General features: G+C 40.3%; 2 protein-coding genes across 3 annotated transcripts; one reads left to right on the forward strand and one right to left on the reverse strand.

Annotated features, from left to right (window-relative positions):
• Nucleotides 1-809: 809 nt before the first annotated feature.
• On the reverse strand, nucleotides 810-9,990 carry LOC103714240 (ubiquitin carboxyl-terminal hydrolase 23). 2 transcript variants are annotated; one of them, XM_008801427.6, is made up of 11 exons: nucleotides 9,551-9,990; nucleotides 8,969-9,083; nucleotides 7,652-7,762; nucleotides 7,301-7,473; nucleotides 6,881-7,207; nucleotides 6,660-6,785; nucleotides 5,482-6,279; nucleotides 4,987-5,395; nucleotides 4,693-4,878; nucleotides 4,485-4,578; nucleotides 810-1,277 (listed from the first exon to the last, which is right to left on the reverse strand). In XM_008801427.6, exons 1-11 carry the CDS (start codon nucleotides 9,851-9,853, stop codon nucleotides 1,115-1,117), a joined length of 2,805 nt encoding a protein of 934 aa, XP_008799649.3. In that variant the 5' UTR covers nucleotides 9,854-9,990; the 3' UTR covers nucleotides 810-1,114. The 2 variants fall into 2 exon arrangements, with proteins under 2 accessions (XP_008799649.3, XP_008799648.3); XM_008801426.6 differs by having other exon boundaries at nucleotides 4,693-5,395.
• Nucleotides 9,991-16,946: 6,956 nt separating this feature from the next.
• Nucleotides 16,947-19,057, forward strand: LOC103714238 (BTB/POZ domain-containing protein At2g24240-like). The gene has a single exon (XM_008801425.6). It carries the CDS (start codon nucleotides 17,480-17,482, stop codon nucleotides 18,815-18,817), a length of 1,338 nt encoding a protein of 445 aa, XP_008799647.4. The 5' UTR covers nucleotides 16,947-17,479; the 3' UTR covers nucleotides 18,818-19,057.
• Nucleotides 19,058-19,412: the final 355 nt, after the last annotated feature.

The following is a 19,412-nucleotide window of genomic DNA, read 5'->3' on the forward strand; positions in this document are numbered from 1 at the left end:
AGTTGGTGAGATGCGGAGGCGATTGGACTAATGAAGGATAGAAGATTCACAGGCAAGGCGTGAGGCATTGAATGATAGCAATAAGTGGTAATTATTAAAATATGCGTACTTGTGTATTAAGTGACGTGCTTAATAAAAGCTACCAATTATTGGACTTGCTTCTCCCATGGACCCGCACTCAGTAATGATTATTTATAGAGTCCATTCCGCATCTTCGCTGGCACATCAATAAATTCTGTGAATAGATTCGATTAATTTTAAATTGAATATTTTGGCTCGGGTTAGCTGCAGTAATAAGAAACAACTGTATCTGTATGTACTTTTAAAAAAATATTTTTATTCTGATTTGGAGAGCCAAGCGAGCAATAGTTTCTGAGAAAACGTTTAAACTAGTTTTTCAAGTTCAGAATAAAATGAACACGTTCATGAGAAAGTTAGAAAATTTGATTTTATTTCCGAATAACCCTAGTTTATCCTAAAATTTCAGTTTAGTATGATTTTCTAGGGTTGTAAAAAAGTAACGTAGAGGCAACCGCGAGTAGCTGAACATAGTTGCAAATAGTTCTTTTCTTTTGTATTAAAGAGACGCTGCATTTCCTTTTGCAACAAATAAGAATTTAAACTCAGTTTAATTCCCCTGAAAGCAATAGTGCATTTCCTTTTGCAACAAATAAGAATTTAAACTCACCCCAAGGTATTGGATCTTATTTCCATCTGTAACTTTGCTCGCTCAAATATGTAATCAGAACCTCTATAAAGTTAGCAATATTAACCTGTTGTGTCATGAGCAACATTAATACTTATACAAGTTTGTAACATGCTCCGATTCAAGTGCTCGAGTGGAAAAATGCACACAAGCAAGTTTTCAAAACGCTTATGGGTTCACATAAATGTGCCCATGATGCAGGATCTAGGAAGAAAAGAAGAAAAAAAAAGGAAATGAAAAGCTCATCTAGGTTGTTCGATACAAGTACGTTATCAAAAGCTCGCAGATAATAAGTCAATCTTGCTGGACGATGGCCATTCTGCTCTTCATCAGAAAACAAAACGGCATGAATTAATTATAATACCAAAACAAAGGAATACAGTAACAACAATTTTCTCCTTTTCGCCATCATATCCTGAATGGTTGATTTTCAGATCTGCTCTGGTCCATCTTCACCTTCATCTTCTGTTGTGCTTTCACGTTGGCAGACTCCTGGAACAGGTTTGGTCCACCAAAAGATTGTCCGGATTTCTTTACCTTCTTCCTCTTCCCTCGGTCATACTCCTCGCCCCTGAAAATTATTTAAACAAGGTGAGGAGGCCTTGAAAGAACAAATTCAAGCTACTATTGATTACTTGAATGCCAGAAATGGATTATTCAACACAGGGACTGTAACTCGTTTATAATAAATTAGGCATTGGTATGCAGAATCTAAAATTAGTTGGAAGTAGAAAAATGGATTATTCAACATAGAAACCGTAACTCATTTATCATAAATAAGGCATTAGAATGCAGAATCTAAAAATGGACTATTCAACATAGGGACGGTAACTTGTTTATCATAAATTAGGCACTGGTATGCAGAATCTAAAATTAATTCAAGTGGCTGCAGCAGGAACATGCTCTATTCAGTGTCAACGAAAGTTGGACTTACTGTCAGGTGGAAATATAAGAAAAAAAAAACAAATTGCCAAGTCAGTCGAGTATCAGACTCATATTTCTGATTGATGGAGAGTCGAACTCTTCCAACAGTGACTCCAACAAAGCGCTCAATTAAACCCCACCAAAACTTTGTTCGAAGTGGGCTTTCGTTATTTGCAGTGCCTGGTTACTTAAAATTGTACTAAATATCATAAAACTTGTAGGTTTGAACAGGAGTATTGATGTGAAACATATATTTTGATCACTAATACTGTCAGTAAGCCGTGCAACACAATTTAAGTTTCTTGAAGACTCATAAGATACCATTAACCCACCATGTCATGCTTGTGTCCTTTGTCGTAATTCTTAACACATGCATTTTAGTTGCAATAAAATGTAACAAATGAAGAATTTTGTTTTTCACAATTAGTAGTTGTGGCCAAACTTAAGGTCCATGAAGGCAATATCGATCGGTCTTTACGCATTTTAAATACATGGTAGGTAGAAATTCGGCACAATCCTGTTGATCTGGACTGACTAAATAGTAAGAAGCTAGCAATTTACAACAAGAGAAGCAAGTTCTCAAATTAACAGATATTACTTTAACAGTTCACGTTCTATAATATTATAAAAACTTTCCATGCCCTTTTATATTCCTTTTCCCTCTTGCGAAATCAGACTCAAAATGTATGCCCCAATCCAGCTCTTGAAACCACATCCATGCAATAGCAGTTATCTTGTCACTATGTTGGTCCCAGTAAAGGAAAAATGGCTAATTGCATTTGGACAATATCAAAAAAACAAAAGCATCAAGACAATAATGAGAAAGGTGCCTTAATGATCCAACAAAGTCATCTGCAGTAACAGCATAATCATAGTTAAAACCACCAACCTAATCCAAATAATTTGTTGCTCACTTTATGTAAGCTCCCTTTGCCATTATTCCTGCAGAGAACTGTAACGGTTGTCATTCCCTGCTTTTTGAATTTTTTCACATCTTTTATCTGTGCTATCTTTTTCTTGTTGGCCCTTTAATGGAAACCTATACCCCTCCCCTCATCAGGACCTTGACAGATATTAATTAGACATGCTTATATGATTTTACTTGTTATCCATCACTCTTAAATTGATGGAATCATTATACTCATTTCGAACCTTCTTTGTAAATTATAACCAGCAAAAGGAACCACTATGACACACGGGCTCAGGTCTGAGGTGTAGGAAAGAATATGTGCCGAAGTGTTGGATCCTTCAAATGTTTCAGAATTTCTTCTCACCAACCAATATCCATTTGCTCATACCATTTGGTGTGGATATTTTGGAGTAGATTGAATGGTCCAGCTAACACAGTCACGCCATACAATCTGGCTTAAAAATCTATAAAGACATATGTTGCCTCAAACATTCTGGTTTTGGTATAGCCAAGCTAGATGAAAAAAATGCTGGTTATATCATATTTTGCTAGTTTGTTAGTTAATGTTAAATTTTCTAAAAATCTTCTGCATTTTAACTTCCGACCCCGAAGTTCGGCAGAAAGTCAAGTATATGATGCAGTGCAATAAAAATATATTAAAACAAAGCATGACCACTTTCGTAACAAATAACCTGATATTACATAGAAATTGGCTATATGATTCCGACAGCAAGGAACTAGTGTTTTGTTGGTTGAAGGATGCTTAAGCCTCTATTTCTAAGAGTACATAAACACCAGATCAATCTACAGAATAAATATCGAAATCAGCAAGTAACTACATTTTCTTTCCAAATGTAATCTATCAACCAACTTAAAACGGTTAGGCTTGGTAGTTATATATTAACCACCCAAAGAATCATCAGCAAACATAATACCAGACAATCAAGCTGCCACCAAGTAGTCAAAGCTTTGTTTATCATTCTTAGGCCTTGTTTTGCTTTTGGAGAGCCAAAAAGTGCTTCTTGAAGGGTTAGAAGCTCTTTTGGGTGATTTTAAGATGTTTAGTAAAAATTTTGAAATAATTTTTTGGCTCCTTCAAAATCTAAAAAAGGTCAACTAAAGATAAGAGCTTTCAAGCAAAAGCTCCACTTGAGACGCGTCGGAAAGCTTCTTTTTAGCAACCTAGAGACTCGAGTTTCGGTCCAATAACAAAATTTTTAAAAATTAATTAGAACTACTTATTATTAACGTGATCATTTAAGTATGTATTTTTCATGCCATAATCATGCAATTAAGAATTTTGAATTTATTTATTACATTGTTAAAATCAAAATATAAAAAATCAATTTACAAATGAACAAGTCTTCATAATAACAATTTTAATAGTAAAATATAATAACATAATATAATATAATATTGTATTATGCTGTATTATATTATATTATATTATATTATGATAATTTTATATTGTTATCATTATTTTTCTAACATAATAATTGTATTATAATAATATTTTAATACCATATAATTTATAAACTTTTATTAAAATAATATCATATTACCATATCATAATAATATTATAGAAATATTATTATATTTTTATAAATATAAAAAATTATTATTAATTATTTTATCTAGATTAAAATATTAAAATAAATAAATTATAAATTAAGAATACTTTATAATAGAAGTTTTTGATAGTACAACATTTAGATACATTGAATGTCCTTTATTGTCATTGTTGATATATAAAAATACTTTTGTCAATTTGATTACCAAAAAGAAGTTAGTTCCATAACACTTCAAAATTATAGTTGTGAAACAGCAAACTTTTTATTAAAAGCTCTATTGCCCGAAGGTCTACCGACAAAAGCTTCCCCATCTATTGCAATGCCAAACGGGAACTTAATCTCCATATTTATCATGCACAGTTAGGGAACTCACCATTCATCCAACACATAACCGATGCTGCTATTTCTTGAATTTTCCAGTTCTTGTACCTCAGATTTTGGCAATTCTATGTCATCCCACCGTGCAACTGCATACAAGAAAGTGGACCTTGATTAGCTTGCCACAACTCAAATGCAAAAAGTAAATTGGACGGGAATGAAAACAGGAAACATAAATACCACAAAGCATTACAGAAACCCACCAGTAGGTTCCTCCAAACCCCTCAGCAAACTCATAAATTCATGCTGACGTGGCCCTTTCACATTTGCATCAGTTTCTCTTGAGATGCATTGATTTGCTGCAGAGCTCAAACACCTTTTGACATGCTTTGATGTACCAAGCATGACACTATTTTTACCATTTCTCTCCTCTATTTGTCTATCGGTTTCTGCAGAATCACCAGTACAATAACTCTTATCATTCATTCCCTGGATATTATTGTCTTTGACAGAATTAGAATGGGAGCGTTTTCTATGGGAATGCTTGGAATCTATACCAACTTTAATGGCCTGAGATGACGATGTTGTCTGCTCCCTTATGCTGAGATCATCTAGAATTACATTTTTGGTCAGGTTTCTAGAACTTAAACGATGCTTTTTGCTTTTCTTGTGTTTTTTACTTCTACGCAGGCTTAAATAACTAAAAAATAATTGCTTGCGGCCAAAGTACATGCCCCTCAGTGAACATTTTGCAAGCTTCTTCAGTCTCATGTTTGCTTGGTAGATTTTGCCAACGGAATGTTCTTTGCCAGTTTCTGCAGAAGCTTCCTTCTGACCATCACCATTTGAAGTGCTTTGTTTCTCTGCAAAACTGATCAACCCAGGTTCACCCACGTTAAGAAGGCTTTCCTCATCATTCTGACATTGAATACTGCTTGAGCACTTCTCATTCTCAATGCCAATGGCCTGGACACAAACAGGACAAAAACTTTTAACTTGATTCAAGCAAATCAATCATGGAAGCTGCAACACAAAGCGAAAAACAACGCTACCTGCCGCGCCACATCCTTTTTGCTGAACACTTCCTTCTGAATGGACTGCTTCATAGAACTTGATTGGCCGGGAACATTAATAGGCTCATTTTTGGAAGGTATTTTGTTGCTGTCCATCATGTTGTTTTCTATCAGAAGTTTCTTGGGATGTTTCTCAGAAGTTTTTGGGAAGGCAGGATCATTCATCTCACCAGTAAGGGTAGCCAACTTATTGTCTGCATTGCAGCCATTAGAAAGACAAAGTCTACAATTTGATTGGACATGAGGGATAGAGGAGGTATCACTTCCATGATAAGTGGTGATGACAGCATTGTCCTTTAGCAAAGCTGGCTGTGCTAAGTCTTCTGTCAATTTCTGGTCCCCTGTGGATGTCACAACAGGCATCGTTGGATCTTTACAAAAAGGTAGTTTGGCATCTGCCGATGTTTTCGAAGCTTCTTTTGGCATCGCTAGACCATTATTTCGTGAGATCTGCAAAGAATAAATCACTTGCTGCACGGGGTGATCTGATGTAGTGCCCATTGCAGAGCTGGATTGGCATTTGCTTGCAGCATTAGTTTTAATTTTGACAGAGATACACTCTGCAGTGTTCAATTTTCTTTCAACCCCATTATTTTGAACTGCTCCGTTTGATGTTGGAGAAGACTGGGGAACTATTTTATTCCCAGGTCCATTAAGAAAAATGTTATCTTTGCCAGCTACATCAACTGATCTCTTCATTGTAGAACTTTTATCACGGACATAGAATAACATATAGGCTTTCTGTGCCAACACAGTCTTCTCGCTGACTTGGCTGACCTGTAATTATAAGAACAATGAACATAAAAACCACTTAAGAAAATTACATATGTACATAAAACAGACTTCCATTGCTATGGTCCACTATTTATAACAAAAACTATGTTGGCTCTTTCCTTCTTTAATTAATTCTCTTCATTCTTTTTCTCGCTATTTAACTCTTCTCCTCTTTATTTATTTTTTTGTTTGTCAGATTTGTTGGTAACTACGTTGATATGTGAGCAAGGTTATGGAGAAAAAGAATATTTATCTAACATTTCAACCAGGATGCATTTCAGACGGATTCACCAGGTATATAAACATAAAAACAAAATTTAATGAGTTAGTGATAGAATTACATAAATAAGATAATCACATGGAAAGCTATCCGTAATCTCAACCTGGTTATCATCAAGAGAATGCCACATGCCACTTGAAGTGCGAACATAACAGTAATAATGGCCAGAGTGAGTACTCCAACCCACATGTACCAATACACCATAAAGAGTATATATTAAATTTCCTTCCTGCAAATGGATGTAAAAAGTTGTATAGTCAAAAAAAGAGTAGGCAACTGAATTTTCTAAGATGATGAAAGCACAAAGAACAAGTGTATACTAACATGCGCATCACTGACAAAGGGTTTTAAGTCTAGAGTGGGCTCAAAATCAACTCTTTTGTCAATCTTCTGTCCAGGAATATGAGAACTAAAACGTTTAAGATGAATTGTCAGGACATATGGGGCCTTATGAACAGTAAGCTGCTTCAGAGCCCTAACTTTCTCTTTGCACCGTTGGCATTGGTACTGCCTCTCCCCTCCATCTAATTGCTCCACCGCAGTGAATTGTGCAAGTGCCTTGCGCAAAGAATCAGCCTTCACAATTTCTAAACTCAAATCTAAAAAGGGATCAAACTTATTGGAACAGTAGGAACATTGCATGCATTTCACCTGCAACACATTATACAATGCTCAGCAATAAAGGAATCCGGGAGAATGTTTTCATCAGCAAGCATCTACTACAGAAGTACCTCCTGAAGTTACCTGACTCCTGAGACGACCCCCAAATATCTTGTGGACCAAACTTTTCTCATAAGCAATAGAAGACTCATTTGGGACTCCAGAAGGTAAACAACATTTGTGCATGGACTCAAGCAAGTTAACCATGTACTCGTGCGCATCTTCTTGTCTGGAATTGCGAAAATTACGAGATATACCTGACCGTGTAGTCAAGAATTACAACTCTCGCACTAAAGTAAACCGCAACGCCAAGAACTACCATAAAAATTACCATTCATCTATCTCACATTTTAAAAAGCCTAAGAAGTTATTTTTTGGTTATTTTTTTACTTGTTCTTATAAAAAAGGAAGAATCTGCAGTATTTATGAGGATACTTCGCAAGTTCTTGACAAAATGAAAAGGTGACAATATCTTCCCAGTTGATTGTAGAGCACTCATGACATGATTCTGAAGAGCGCACATTGCACAAAATCCAGCGGTACGGCCTACAAAAAAAATGTCAGTTTGAAGTTGGTAATAAAATGACAATAATAATAGCTGCAGAGAACTCAACATGTATAAAGTTCAGTGTGCATATTGAACTCATGCATTTGCAAGCACAAAAGGTATTATTTTTAACTGCCTAGCATTAATCACAATATATCATCAATTAGAGGACCCTGTATTGTTTTATTCCTTAAGAAAATAGGCCAGAAAAAAACATTCATGGCATAGCTTACCTATATCTGTGTTATTTTTCCAGAAAAAAAATAATTTCAAATTCAGCAATATTCTAGGAATACTATGTCCGTCAATTTTTGTTCCCAAAATAAGTTAGGAGTGCTGGTTATTGGGATAGGTTTCCTGTTTGTTTGATACTTGTTAACAGAAAATCCAATCAGATACGATTTTCTTTTCCCAAATAAGATCTCATATCGGGTGCTATCTAGTATAAACTCCAACACCCTAAAATAATACCATTAATGAACGAGACAAGCTTTGTTTGGGAGAAGAAGGGCAGGAAGGCATGCTTTTCTCCCTTCAACCAATACCACAATTCCAGATTTGCTTAATATTTTTACCTTTTTTGCCACCCTAATTTCTCCTTTGATGTCTCCTATTTTGCAAAGTTGTTTCAATATCTACGTCCTTAACAAATCTCGTAAAAGAAATACTTACTCCTAATATCAACTTAGAGGATCAAACTCATTGTTAGAAAAGTTCAATTCACTCATTATTGGAAGTGTTTAACTATCTTCCAATCTTTAAAGAAGGCTACCAAAGAATTCATAGTTGTCTAACTATCTGATACATGGCTGACTTAGATACATATCCGACATGGATTTTTGGAGCTTGATGTGAATGTTTGGGTAACACTGGTGCTAGTGCATTCTACTAATTTTCCCTCCATGATCAATTAGGTACTCCAGTTGATATTATTTTTCCATCCAACATCCGCTACATTATAATTTATACACTTCAGCTGGCATGCATCTATCAGGCCTCCTTAAACATTATCTATGGTGCATTATTAACTTTGAATTAATAGATCTGCAAAACTGTTTTTGGTCAGGAAAAAAAACAAGCTTTTAGTGAGAAGAATCAGATAGATTGTGAGAAGACATTGTCAAAGTTGCGTTGATATGGAGTACTGCGGCAGAAACAAAAACACAAAAACAGAGGAATGAAGGAAGACAAAAAATAATACTTACATGAAGATTTATGCTTGCCGCTTTGCAAATAAGCCGCAAAAGGTTCAGTATACGTGAGGCATTGGAGAACTGAATTAAGAAAACACGTGTTTCCAAGATTCTGCAAACCAGCACCCTGCAAGACATCATAGATTTTGTTAATTACTTGAGAAAAAGATTTACCGGTTAGATATAATTTCATTGAAAAAAAAGCAAAATAATGAGCTCATGAATGCATAAATAAAGAAAATTGAAAAGGAAAAGTATGCAGGAGAAGCAATTGAAGTTTTTTTTCCTGATAGTACCAAGAAAATGCCCAAACTTTCAGTTAAAAAGAAAATTTTATTTTGGGGAAACTAATTGTAAAAAATTTAAAAAAAAACATTTAAGGAGGTCCCTAACCACTCAATAAATGAAACGTGATAGCCAAATCGCCCCAAAAATTACAACGAACAAGTACTCCAGCAACCCGATCAACAAGAAAAGCCGTCCAGACTAGACATCAAAGCCAAATGTTGATGAAGAAACACCAAAAATCCAATCTTTCACCGTAAATAAACTCCAAAAAGCGACCTAAGCAAAATCAAAACAAATCCAACTCACGATTCTCCGGAAGGAGATCCTAAAGGTGAGCTCGGGGTCCAATCCATGCTCGTAGAACTCCCCAGCGTCAAATTTATTCCCCAACGACGCCGCCGCCGCGGGGCCGCCGGGACTCGGCGCCGGCCGGAGTCCATCCGACGTGGGGTTTAGGGTTTCGAGGTGGAAATTCCCCCCGGCGCTGGCGATGGGAGAGTACGGCTTCCTGGCGGGATGAAACTCGATCCTTCTATGGAACAGAGACTCGACCGACGACGAGGCCGCCGCAGCCTCCGTCTTCTTCGCCTCCCCCAAGCTCTCCGCCATCGGGGCCGAGGTCGAGATCCTGGGGTTGGATAGGGTTCTGTCCTCGGCGATCGGTGAATGGACCAAGAGATTGAGAGGGCCTGAGGCGGCGCTTCGCTTTTTTCTCGCACGGCCGAAAGAGGGAGTCGAAAGGGGATTCGGAGTGGATATAAACCCTATACCCTTTTGGAGTGGGGTGCCGCCGTACGTTTTGATGAAATCAGCGGCTGGGGATGGACCGGGGGTGATATCAAGGCAGAAAAGAAGTGACCTCGGCCGTTGATTTGCGGGGAGCTGGTTGAGTCTTATGCGGTGGGGGTGCTTTTTTACTTGGAAGTTGGATTGCCTGGAGACTAATACGATCATGATAAAGTTTTTTTTTTTTTTTTTTGAAGCACGTTTTTCTCGCACACATTGTACGCGGAGTTGGGCACTTGCGCAAATATGCGGCCGGGAAACACCAAAAATATTGTGCGGTGCGATCTTTGGGCCAGTTGGGCCGCCCGGTCTATGAATTCTAAGCCTACTCTGTTTTTCGTTGAGAAGGTTGTTTTTTTTCTTGCATGTATCCAAAATATATAAAATTATATAAATATCTTTATAAAATTACTATTTACATATATATTCTTATAAAATATTTATTTTGCATATATATTTTTATAAAATATTTATATGGTTCGGTTTACTACTTTATGTCCATGAACCAAGACGATAAAAAGATTCACTATAGAAAATTGGAAGCCATACCTTAGCTCCTAATACTTCTGATCTCCAAAGCGCTCAGGATTTGTTTGGTTGGTAATTCTGATTGTAATTACAATTAGAACAGAATTTAAATATCAGGTGAGAGTCCGGATTGGATTTTAGGAGATTAGGGCATATTCCCATTTGTTCTGGAATTGAAATAGAAATAAGATTCCCCCTAATCAAATAGTTAGAATAGGAGTCACTTCTTAATTGTTCTCTTCTCTTAAGGTTACAAAAAAAATACATAATAGAATAAGTTGATTTAGACTTGAATTGATTAGTCTAATTCACGAAGGCTCATCCCCACACCTCTGACTAACTATTTATAAGGCCTAAACATGACAAATATACCGGCCGAGGAAATCTTTTTCTCTCTACTCTATCTACTCGTTTTACCCATCATGCTCTGTTTTGGTAAATGGTCTTTTTTTTTCCGTCTCTCTAATACTTGCAAACTCAAAACATACTCAATAGGTACAATTTATTATCTATAAAAACAAAAATAAATTAAAAAATTTAATTTAATATATAACTAACTTCAGTCAATAGATAAGATGGAATTTACAGGACCATAGACTAGTAGCTCTTCATCTAGTCCACCAACTGGGAAGAGATATAGTTCATCCATTTTAACTGAAGAATTCATGCACCATGCTACGCTGGATGGCCAACCATAATATTTTACACATTTCATTTCATTGATGTCTAAAAGAATATTTTCTGAAGATATGATTTGTAACAACCCAGAACCTCACCCAAAATGGCTAGCCGGAAGTTATTATTTGGGTTCCTTGATCCTGTATAAGTACCCAAGATCTACCCAGCGAATAACCGATGTGGGACTAAACACACGCCCGCACGGGTCCTTACATACTTCCCTCGTTCAAGCCCTGACGTCCTCGACAGGCTAAGGGTTCATATCTATTCAAATCTAATCACAAACACCACGATTGGCCCGTGGTCAGCCCCAATAGATCCGTGCTGCAGTGTCTCCTAGTCCACATAGGTTATGGACCGGGTCCGCTCTGATACCAAATGTCACGCCCCCGCCTCTGCGAGGCACGTGAGGCACCTAGTGCCCACATGGGGGCCACATGAGGGGGGGAACATGGGGCTCCCCTGCCAGATATTGTCCGGTTCTGGAGCTTCACGCAAGCGTCCTTCATCCCTCCCCGGTTTTATTTTCCACCCAAAACGCGTCTGCAGGATTAGGAGACATCCGCCTCATATGCCCAGGCTCTGGAACGAGTCTTTCCGATGTGGGACTATTGGGCCTCACACCCTTCCCACCATCGGACAAGAGCCGTCCTCGGCTCTGATACCAAATGTCACGCCCCGTTTCATTTGTAACAACCCAGGACCTCATCCAAAATGGCTAGCCAGAAGTTATTATTTGGGTTCCTTGATCCTGTATAAGTACCCAAGATCTACCCAGCGAATAACCAATGTGGGACTAAACACACGCCCGCACGGGTCCTCACATACTCCCCCCGTTCAAGCCCTGACGTCCTCGTCAGGCTAAGGGTTCATATCTATTCAAATCAAATCACAAACACCACGATTGGCCCGTGGTCAGCCCCAATGGATCCGTGCTGCAGTGTCCCCTAGTCCACATAGGTTATGGGTCGGGTCCACTCTGATACCATTTGTAACAACCCAGGACCTCATCCAAAATGGCTAGCCAGAAGTTATTATTTGGGTTCCTTGATCCTGTATAAGTACCCAAGATCTACCCAGCGAATAACCAATGTGGGACTAAACACACGCCCGCACGGGTCCTCACATGATTATTTTTCATCTAATTGATGTAAAGCAATTCTTATGCTTTAAATTTTTGCACTTCTTTGAAGACTTTGTTTGCAGTGCTTTATTTTTTTACATTTTTTTTTTAATAAAAGGAGGAACAAGGCTCCACTTGCTCTCCATTAAGACTACGATGAGCAGTTTTAGGCAATTTTATACCCAGCGCGAGATATCTCTTAGAATGGGGATGAGGAGTATGAAGTGGCCTAGTTTCAATTTTTTAACACATTCTGTCTTGACTTTTAGGCCTATATTGAGTTCACTTGTAATTGGGTTACACTGTCTACAGTTACTCGGGCCGTTTTTTTTTTTATTTGTTGTTCAAAAAATAGGAGGGCAGGGAGAGGGAGGAGAACCTTACCCGCATAGCAGCCTCCACTGGGCCTTCCTTCCACCAAAAAAATGTTCGATACAAACCGCAAGTTTCCGCGTACCCTCTTCGACCCGTGAGCTTCTTCCATCGGGATCAACACTCACGTATAAGTACAACCTCCTAGTGCTACCTTGGTACCAAAGAACCAGTAGCGCTCGTCGGCAGCATGCAGATGTGGAATATCTAGACTCCAAATTTAATCGACGCCCATGCATTTTGAACCTGAGCCATCCCAGTGATGCTAGTGCTCCGTCCCATCTGTAGTACCATCTTGGTGGCACCCAGGCCGTTTTGCTGCCCTTTGTTTATTTTGTCATTGTTGCTTTTTAAATAAGGCATGTTGAGCTTTTTTTTTTTTTTTTTTTCTCTCCAAGTCCAAGCACCCTCGTTGTTCTCTTGGACATGAATCTTAAGAGGTTGGTGAGTGGGTCATTATGACCTAGAGAAAAAACACTTAATTTTCATAATGCACATCAAGGCATCAAAGATTTTTCACAGGATAATGTCTCCTCATACCTGGCTAAAGTCTGTCAAATCTCCTCATACGCGTCCCTCGTCTTTATCTTATAAGACGACAAGATCTATCAAATAATTACTGTCCTTGATGAAGATAAAAAATAGGGGAGAAAAAAAACAAAAATCTATAAGAAAAGTAGAAAAGACATGCACTTTTTTTGCCAATCACAATTTTTTATATAAAAAATTGCCCTCGATGAAACAACTGTAAGACGAGATTGCTTGCCTCTTTGCTTAGATAACTATAGAGAAATAGATTTCACGAATAATATTGACATTCTTATTCTTGAAAAAGTCATGCCTTTAAATCCAAAAGGCATGTGTCCAATGAGAACAAATGATTCTAAAATGGATGTAATAATTAAAATAACTAGTGGAACAATGGCTACAAGCTAAAAGAAACAGGAGCATATAAATCATTGATAATCTGTGCACTTGCTTTAAAAATAATAAAAAAAAAAAAACAGAGAAAGTAAGAAATCATCCATACATGTGGCTTAAGAGGTAAATAAATAATTATGTCCATTCCAGAAAGCTGAAGGATAAACCTATTAAAATTCCAATATTCCTTTGTACTTTTTATAAGACTATAGGCGGTGGTAGGCAGTGCCATTTACACATACAAACTATTGGATCTAGTATATGGCTCAATTCATAGCGCAAAGGTGGGATCAAGCTGAGTTAGCCTGTTTGTCTGTAAAACAAAAGATCTCATCCATCATTTTCTTAGCACTTATTTTTTTCATCCATCTGCATAGATCTCGAAATAGTTATCGCGTAATCTAACGGTTGACATCGCAAACAAAGATAAATTCATTCTTTTTTTTTGGATAAATTGGCTGCTCACATTGCTCTAGCATGAGCACAACTAACTACATCAGAATCAAACAAACTACACAAAGTAAAAATAACTGAAGACTGCCGAGTCCAAAAAACTCTCCCGAATGGTGCGCAGCGAAGGAGGCGATCCAGTCAGTAGTCTAGTTCATCTTCCAAAGGATATGTTTGACCTGGATGGGTCGGCATCTGACGAATATCATACTTACATAAGCGGGTGCTCCATTAAATTCATTCTTTTGCGAAAAGATACAACCCGAGTCTCTCTCCTAGGCAAAGTCAGAAGAACAACGTCATTTTATCTGGGTAACTTCGGCATGAGAACCGAGCACGGCGCAATAACAACACCCAAAGTATCAAAAGTCCAAACGGTTCCCTTGAACCCGATGTAACTAGTCTCCACATGAAGTCAACGATGGAGATTAAAGAATTCTAAAGGGGACGACCGAGACGGCGTCGACTTGTAAGCTCTTGGTTGCTTCCACGGCCACGGAGTCGTCGTTCGAGGACTTGGTCTCCTTTCTTTTTTTTTTTTTAGCTTAACAAGGACTTGGTCTTCTTCGCCTTTACGTTTGAGTGGAGTCCACGACCGCGCCGCCCGGAAAACCGAGGCGTGGAACACGCGATAGTGGCGGTCCACCCCCGGCCACCGGAATCCTGGTGCAGGTTTGGGCTGGCCAGTGTTCTTTTTGGGTGAATGCGGCTGCCACTCGGTGAATCCACATGCTGTGGACCAGCTGCACCTGTTCATGAGTTCATCATGCTAACCATAGCAAGCTCACTTGGTGATTAGCTTATAGCGAGCTTGAGGAAGTACAACTAAACAGTGGAGTTGCATTAATATAGCCAGATGATGCTGGTGTCACTGTGAAGTATGTTTAACAAGTTAATCAGAGAAGTAGGGACTGTGACTTAGATCAGATGACAAAGAAGTTTTTTTACCTTGAATTCGTATTTAAATTTTTTGTGTAAAAAATGAATTAGTTTACTCCATATAACGGACCTTTTTAAATTTTCATAATAGACAAGGAAAATAAAAGGCTGCCTTAATTCAAAATTCTACATTAGTTTGTGAATTGAAGTTATAGCAACAGCATAGCAAAAAATTGGCAGATGGTTATAGGAAAAAAGATGGTTTAGCACTTAAGTAGACAATGATTGGACTGTTTTTTTTTTTATAGTAAAAACGGCATTTCATATAGCTCTAACGTGAGTACATCCAGCCATATCAGAAGAAAATAAAGAGTAAAATGTATGAGGTATATCTCCTATAGATGTTCATATGATCTCCTCGGAGTGCCGGGCAATAAATAACGCAATCCAGTCTGCTGCACTATTTGCCTCCCGAAATACATATAATGCCTGAAAGTTGCTCAGCTCCTGAACCAAACTACGGGGATCACGGATAAGAGGATGACCATCACCATATCTGTCCATTCTCCGAACCCAGTCGATCACCACAGAGAAGTCCCCCTCAAGGCATATACGCACTAAGTACCCGTCTCGCATAAGATATCCTCTCCCAAGCTACCCGCAGCTCCGCCCCAACTGCAATAAGTCCAGACGTGCGGCGGCCACCAGCTGCTATCATCCTATCGAGATGATCTCTGATCACAAAGCCAACATCTCCAAACAGCCCATCCACCGACATACTACCATTGAAGTTCACTTTAAGATGACCAAGGGGTGGGGATACCCAAGGGCGAACCTAGGCGCTGTAACAGCGAAAAAAGTACTCCAGATGTCCCTGGCCATTCCAAAAGAGAACATCGCAGCAGCTGTGGTGATCTTCCTCGCATGAAATATGGCTCTGTCCACTACCATCCTCGGAGGTAACCTCCTGCCCTCAAATAGGCCAGCATTCTTGTCCAACCAAATATGATAAGCCAAATATGCCTAAAGAATCCCCGCCTCAATAGTACTAGGCCTCTGCATGGAGACTCTCAGCCAATGAATCAAATCTTGTGCCGGCTCGAACGACCAAATTGTTTGATCGACCATATAGAAGCATTGATGTAGCAGATGGGTGATATCAGATACAATGGAATTTGCACTCAAAATATTTAATTGAACCTAACTTAAGACCGGACACCGAATGCTAAGTTTCCTAGTAGCTAAACAATTATGGCATTTGATGCTTAAGATGGTGCAATTAGTCCCAGTGCGATCTTAATCAAGTGTAGTTGAAGACTTGCTCACGTTAGGCAGCTATGACAAGGATAGGATACTGGAAGAAAGAATAATCAGATGGGATTCAATAAACAAGCTTAGAAAATTGCAATCTTTGCAGCCAAGCCTATCAATTGAGCCAACTGAGCTTCACCTACTTTTCGAATCCCAGTGGGCAAATTTGATTTCCTGACTTCCAAAGAGAACTTCTAAAGCAAAATATGGTCTCAGAGAACCTGATCCATACTCATGTGCATGGATTCCCATTTAAACATGACAACACTAAATGCTCTTGGGAGGGCAACAGAGATCACCTTTAAAGTTTAAATTAGAGGCAACTTCACTACCAAGAAAAAAAAAAAGGGGGACAACTTGCAAGCTTTCAACTGAGGTATTCTGATTTCTGAATTCACTCCATATGGCCAACATTAAAAAGATACCGGTTGGACCCTCCCCGCGTTCTCCTCTGACCTCTTGTTATTTAATACTCAAAGTTGACCCCATGTGAGTCACAGCCAACACCGCCATCTATTAAGATCGCCACTATCCACAGTAAGATCTAATGACATCCATCAGGCAATCCTGGCAACGGGGTCATCAACGCGGTCGCAAGGGAGACAGGACTAATCCCAAGTCCCAAACTAGAGTCGTCTCCTTTCCATAATCCCGCCATAGAGAGCTGCGTGAGATCTATATAAACAGAGGAGGGGAGGCCCCACAAGACGGCTTCCACTTGGAGCCAAAAAAGAGACTTCCGGTCGCTAAATTTTAAGCTTTGAAGCAACCCAGCAAATAAATTTAAGGTCGGGAGGGGAGGAGAGGGGGAGGGCGAGACGGAAAGAGAGGAATAAAGGGAGTCGTGCTCTCAAATCCGATCAAAGTTTTTCCGATCATCAGCCATCAAATCCTGGGAAATCCAAAGGACAGCTGCAAAATCCCCTGTTCTTTCTATCCCCCTTATTTCAAGATCCCTCCTTTTTATTCGTTTGCTGTACTGATTCGCTTCCCCTGGGTTCTCCCCTGTTTCTCGTATTCCTTTGGAAATCCATTTGAGTTCGATTTTTTCTTGTTTGTCCGATTTTGTCCGGTTGATTCGAACATTACGACTCAAAAAATCTCTGCTTTGGCGTCAAAATTTGAAATTTAAACCAAAGTTTCGATCCTTTGAATCGAATTCCCCCAGGGTATGTGAGCTTTGATCCATGGCGAACGGAAGCGACCGGGTCCGATTCACTGTGGGAGGCAAGATCTTTGAGACCACCACCACCACACTTGCAAACGCCGGCCGCCAGTCCATGCTCGGCGCTCTCCTCGACGACTCCTGGAACCCCCGGCAGCCCGCGACAGGCGACGGAGAGTACTTCATCGACCGCAACCCCGCCTGCTTCGCCGTCCTTCTCGACCTCCTCCGCACCGGCGAGCTCCACGTGCCGCCCGACGTCCCCGAGAGGCTCCTCTACCGCGAGGCCCTCTTCTACGGCCTCCTCGACCACGTCCGCGCCGCCCGGTGGGGTCCCTTCGACGGCAACCTCCTCCGGCCGGCCGCCTCCGTTGCTGGCCGAGCCCCCGGTGACGGCACCGCCATCCGCGCCGGCCCCGACGGCGGCTGCTGCGTCGCCCACGGCAGCATGGTTCACGTCTACGACTGGATGCTGGAGGAGCACCGCCCCATCAGCCTCGACTACCAGCAGGTCAACGACGTCGGCTACCTCGACACCCAGAGCATCGTCGTGACCGCCCGGGCCCGCCTGGGCAAGGGCGACGGCGGCATGGGATTGTTCTGCTCGTCGACCGGCGAGCTCCGACATCGGTTTCGAATAGCCCACGCCAACCAAGTCAAGAGCTTTACCGCCGGAGCTCTCAGCTTCAGCAGCTCAGACCACAAGATCTTTGCTAGTTGTAAGGGGAGGTGCAACGAGTATGGAATTGGTGTCTGGGATCAGAACACTGGCCAACAGGTAGATTTCTTCTATGAGCCGCCTGGTTGCCTTCTCGGTGACGCTGATAAGCTCCAGTGGCTGGACGGAAGCAATTGCTTGATGGTTGCCACATTGTTCCCGAGATCGGACAACTGTTTCATTGGTTTGTTGGACTTGAGGGATAAGAATGTGGTGTGGTCTTGGTCCGATGCCGGAATCACGACATCTCTTGATGAGAAGAGGGTCCTCCACGCAATTGCAGCGGAGGATGGCCGGTCCATTTGCGTCGTAAACCAGTATGAGGACTTGGGTTTCATGGATTTGAGGAGCAGTGCAGGAGGGGTCAGGTGGAGCTCAAGAAGCAAGCTCATGAACCGCAAGGTGCCCGCCGAGGAGAGCTGCTATCCGAAGCTCGCAGCGCACGGCGGGCAGCTGTTCTCCTCTATGAATGACAGCATCTCGGTGTTCTGTGGACCTGAGTGGGTGTTAACCTCGACGCTTCGGAGGGGCTACGGTGGTTCGATATGTGATTTCTCGATCGGAGGCGATCGGTTGTTTGCTCTACACAGCGACGAGAATGTGTTCGATGTGTGGGAGACGCCTCCTTCTCCAATCATCTGACCTTCAATTACAACTTCTTTTGCTTAGCAGAGCCACAACGAAGAAGAGGGTAAGAATGGGGTCGTTGTTTGTGTGCGGTTCGTGATCTTTTGTGACTTCTTATAGCACAACTAAGCCAAGAGGATTGAGGTGTAATGAGTTAGACGTTAATGTTGGAATGAGTGTGTTTGTAATTCGCACAACACTGATTTCTTAACTGCAAAAGAAAATCAAGCATAAAAACAGCTCTTTTATTGCGTCTCCAAGTTTTCTCATCCTTAAATCTTCCACATTTAAGCTTGAAGCCAAAGCAGAGCTTCTATTTTGGACCGTTTGGAGAGGGAGTTGTTATGCTCCTTTTCCTCCAACGCTCCCAGATTTTCTGATCTACTAGACTTCTCTTTTTGGGACAGCAGCTTGGAGCAGCTCTCTGTTCCCTTACGCTTCTCACACAGCTCTAACTTTTACTCTCAAAGCAGGACAAACAAATCCACAAAAACCACCCCCTCTGCTCTCCTTTGGCATTCTTAGGTAGGACAAAGATTCTTGCAAGGCAGCTGTCCCGCGCAAGAGCAGTTACAACTGCAGAACAGGGGGTTGGTGGCTGAGCTTTTGC

This window comes from Phoenix dactylifera, chromosome 2 (assembly GCF_051530095.1).
Source record: "Phoenix dactylifera cultivar Ajwa chromosome 2, Ajwa_hap1_PhDact_Kaust_v1.1, whole genome shotgun sequence".
NCBI classification, from domain to species: Eukaryota; Viridiplantae; Streptophyta; class Magnoliopsida; order Arecales; family Arecaceae; genus Phoenix; species Phoenix dactylifera.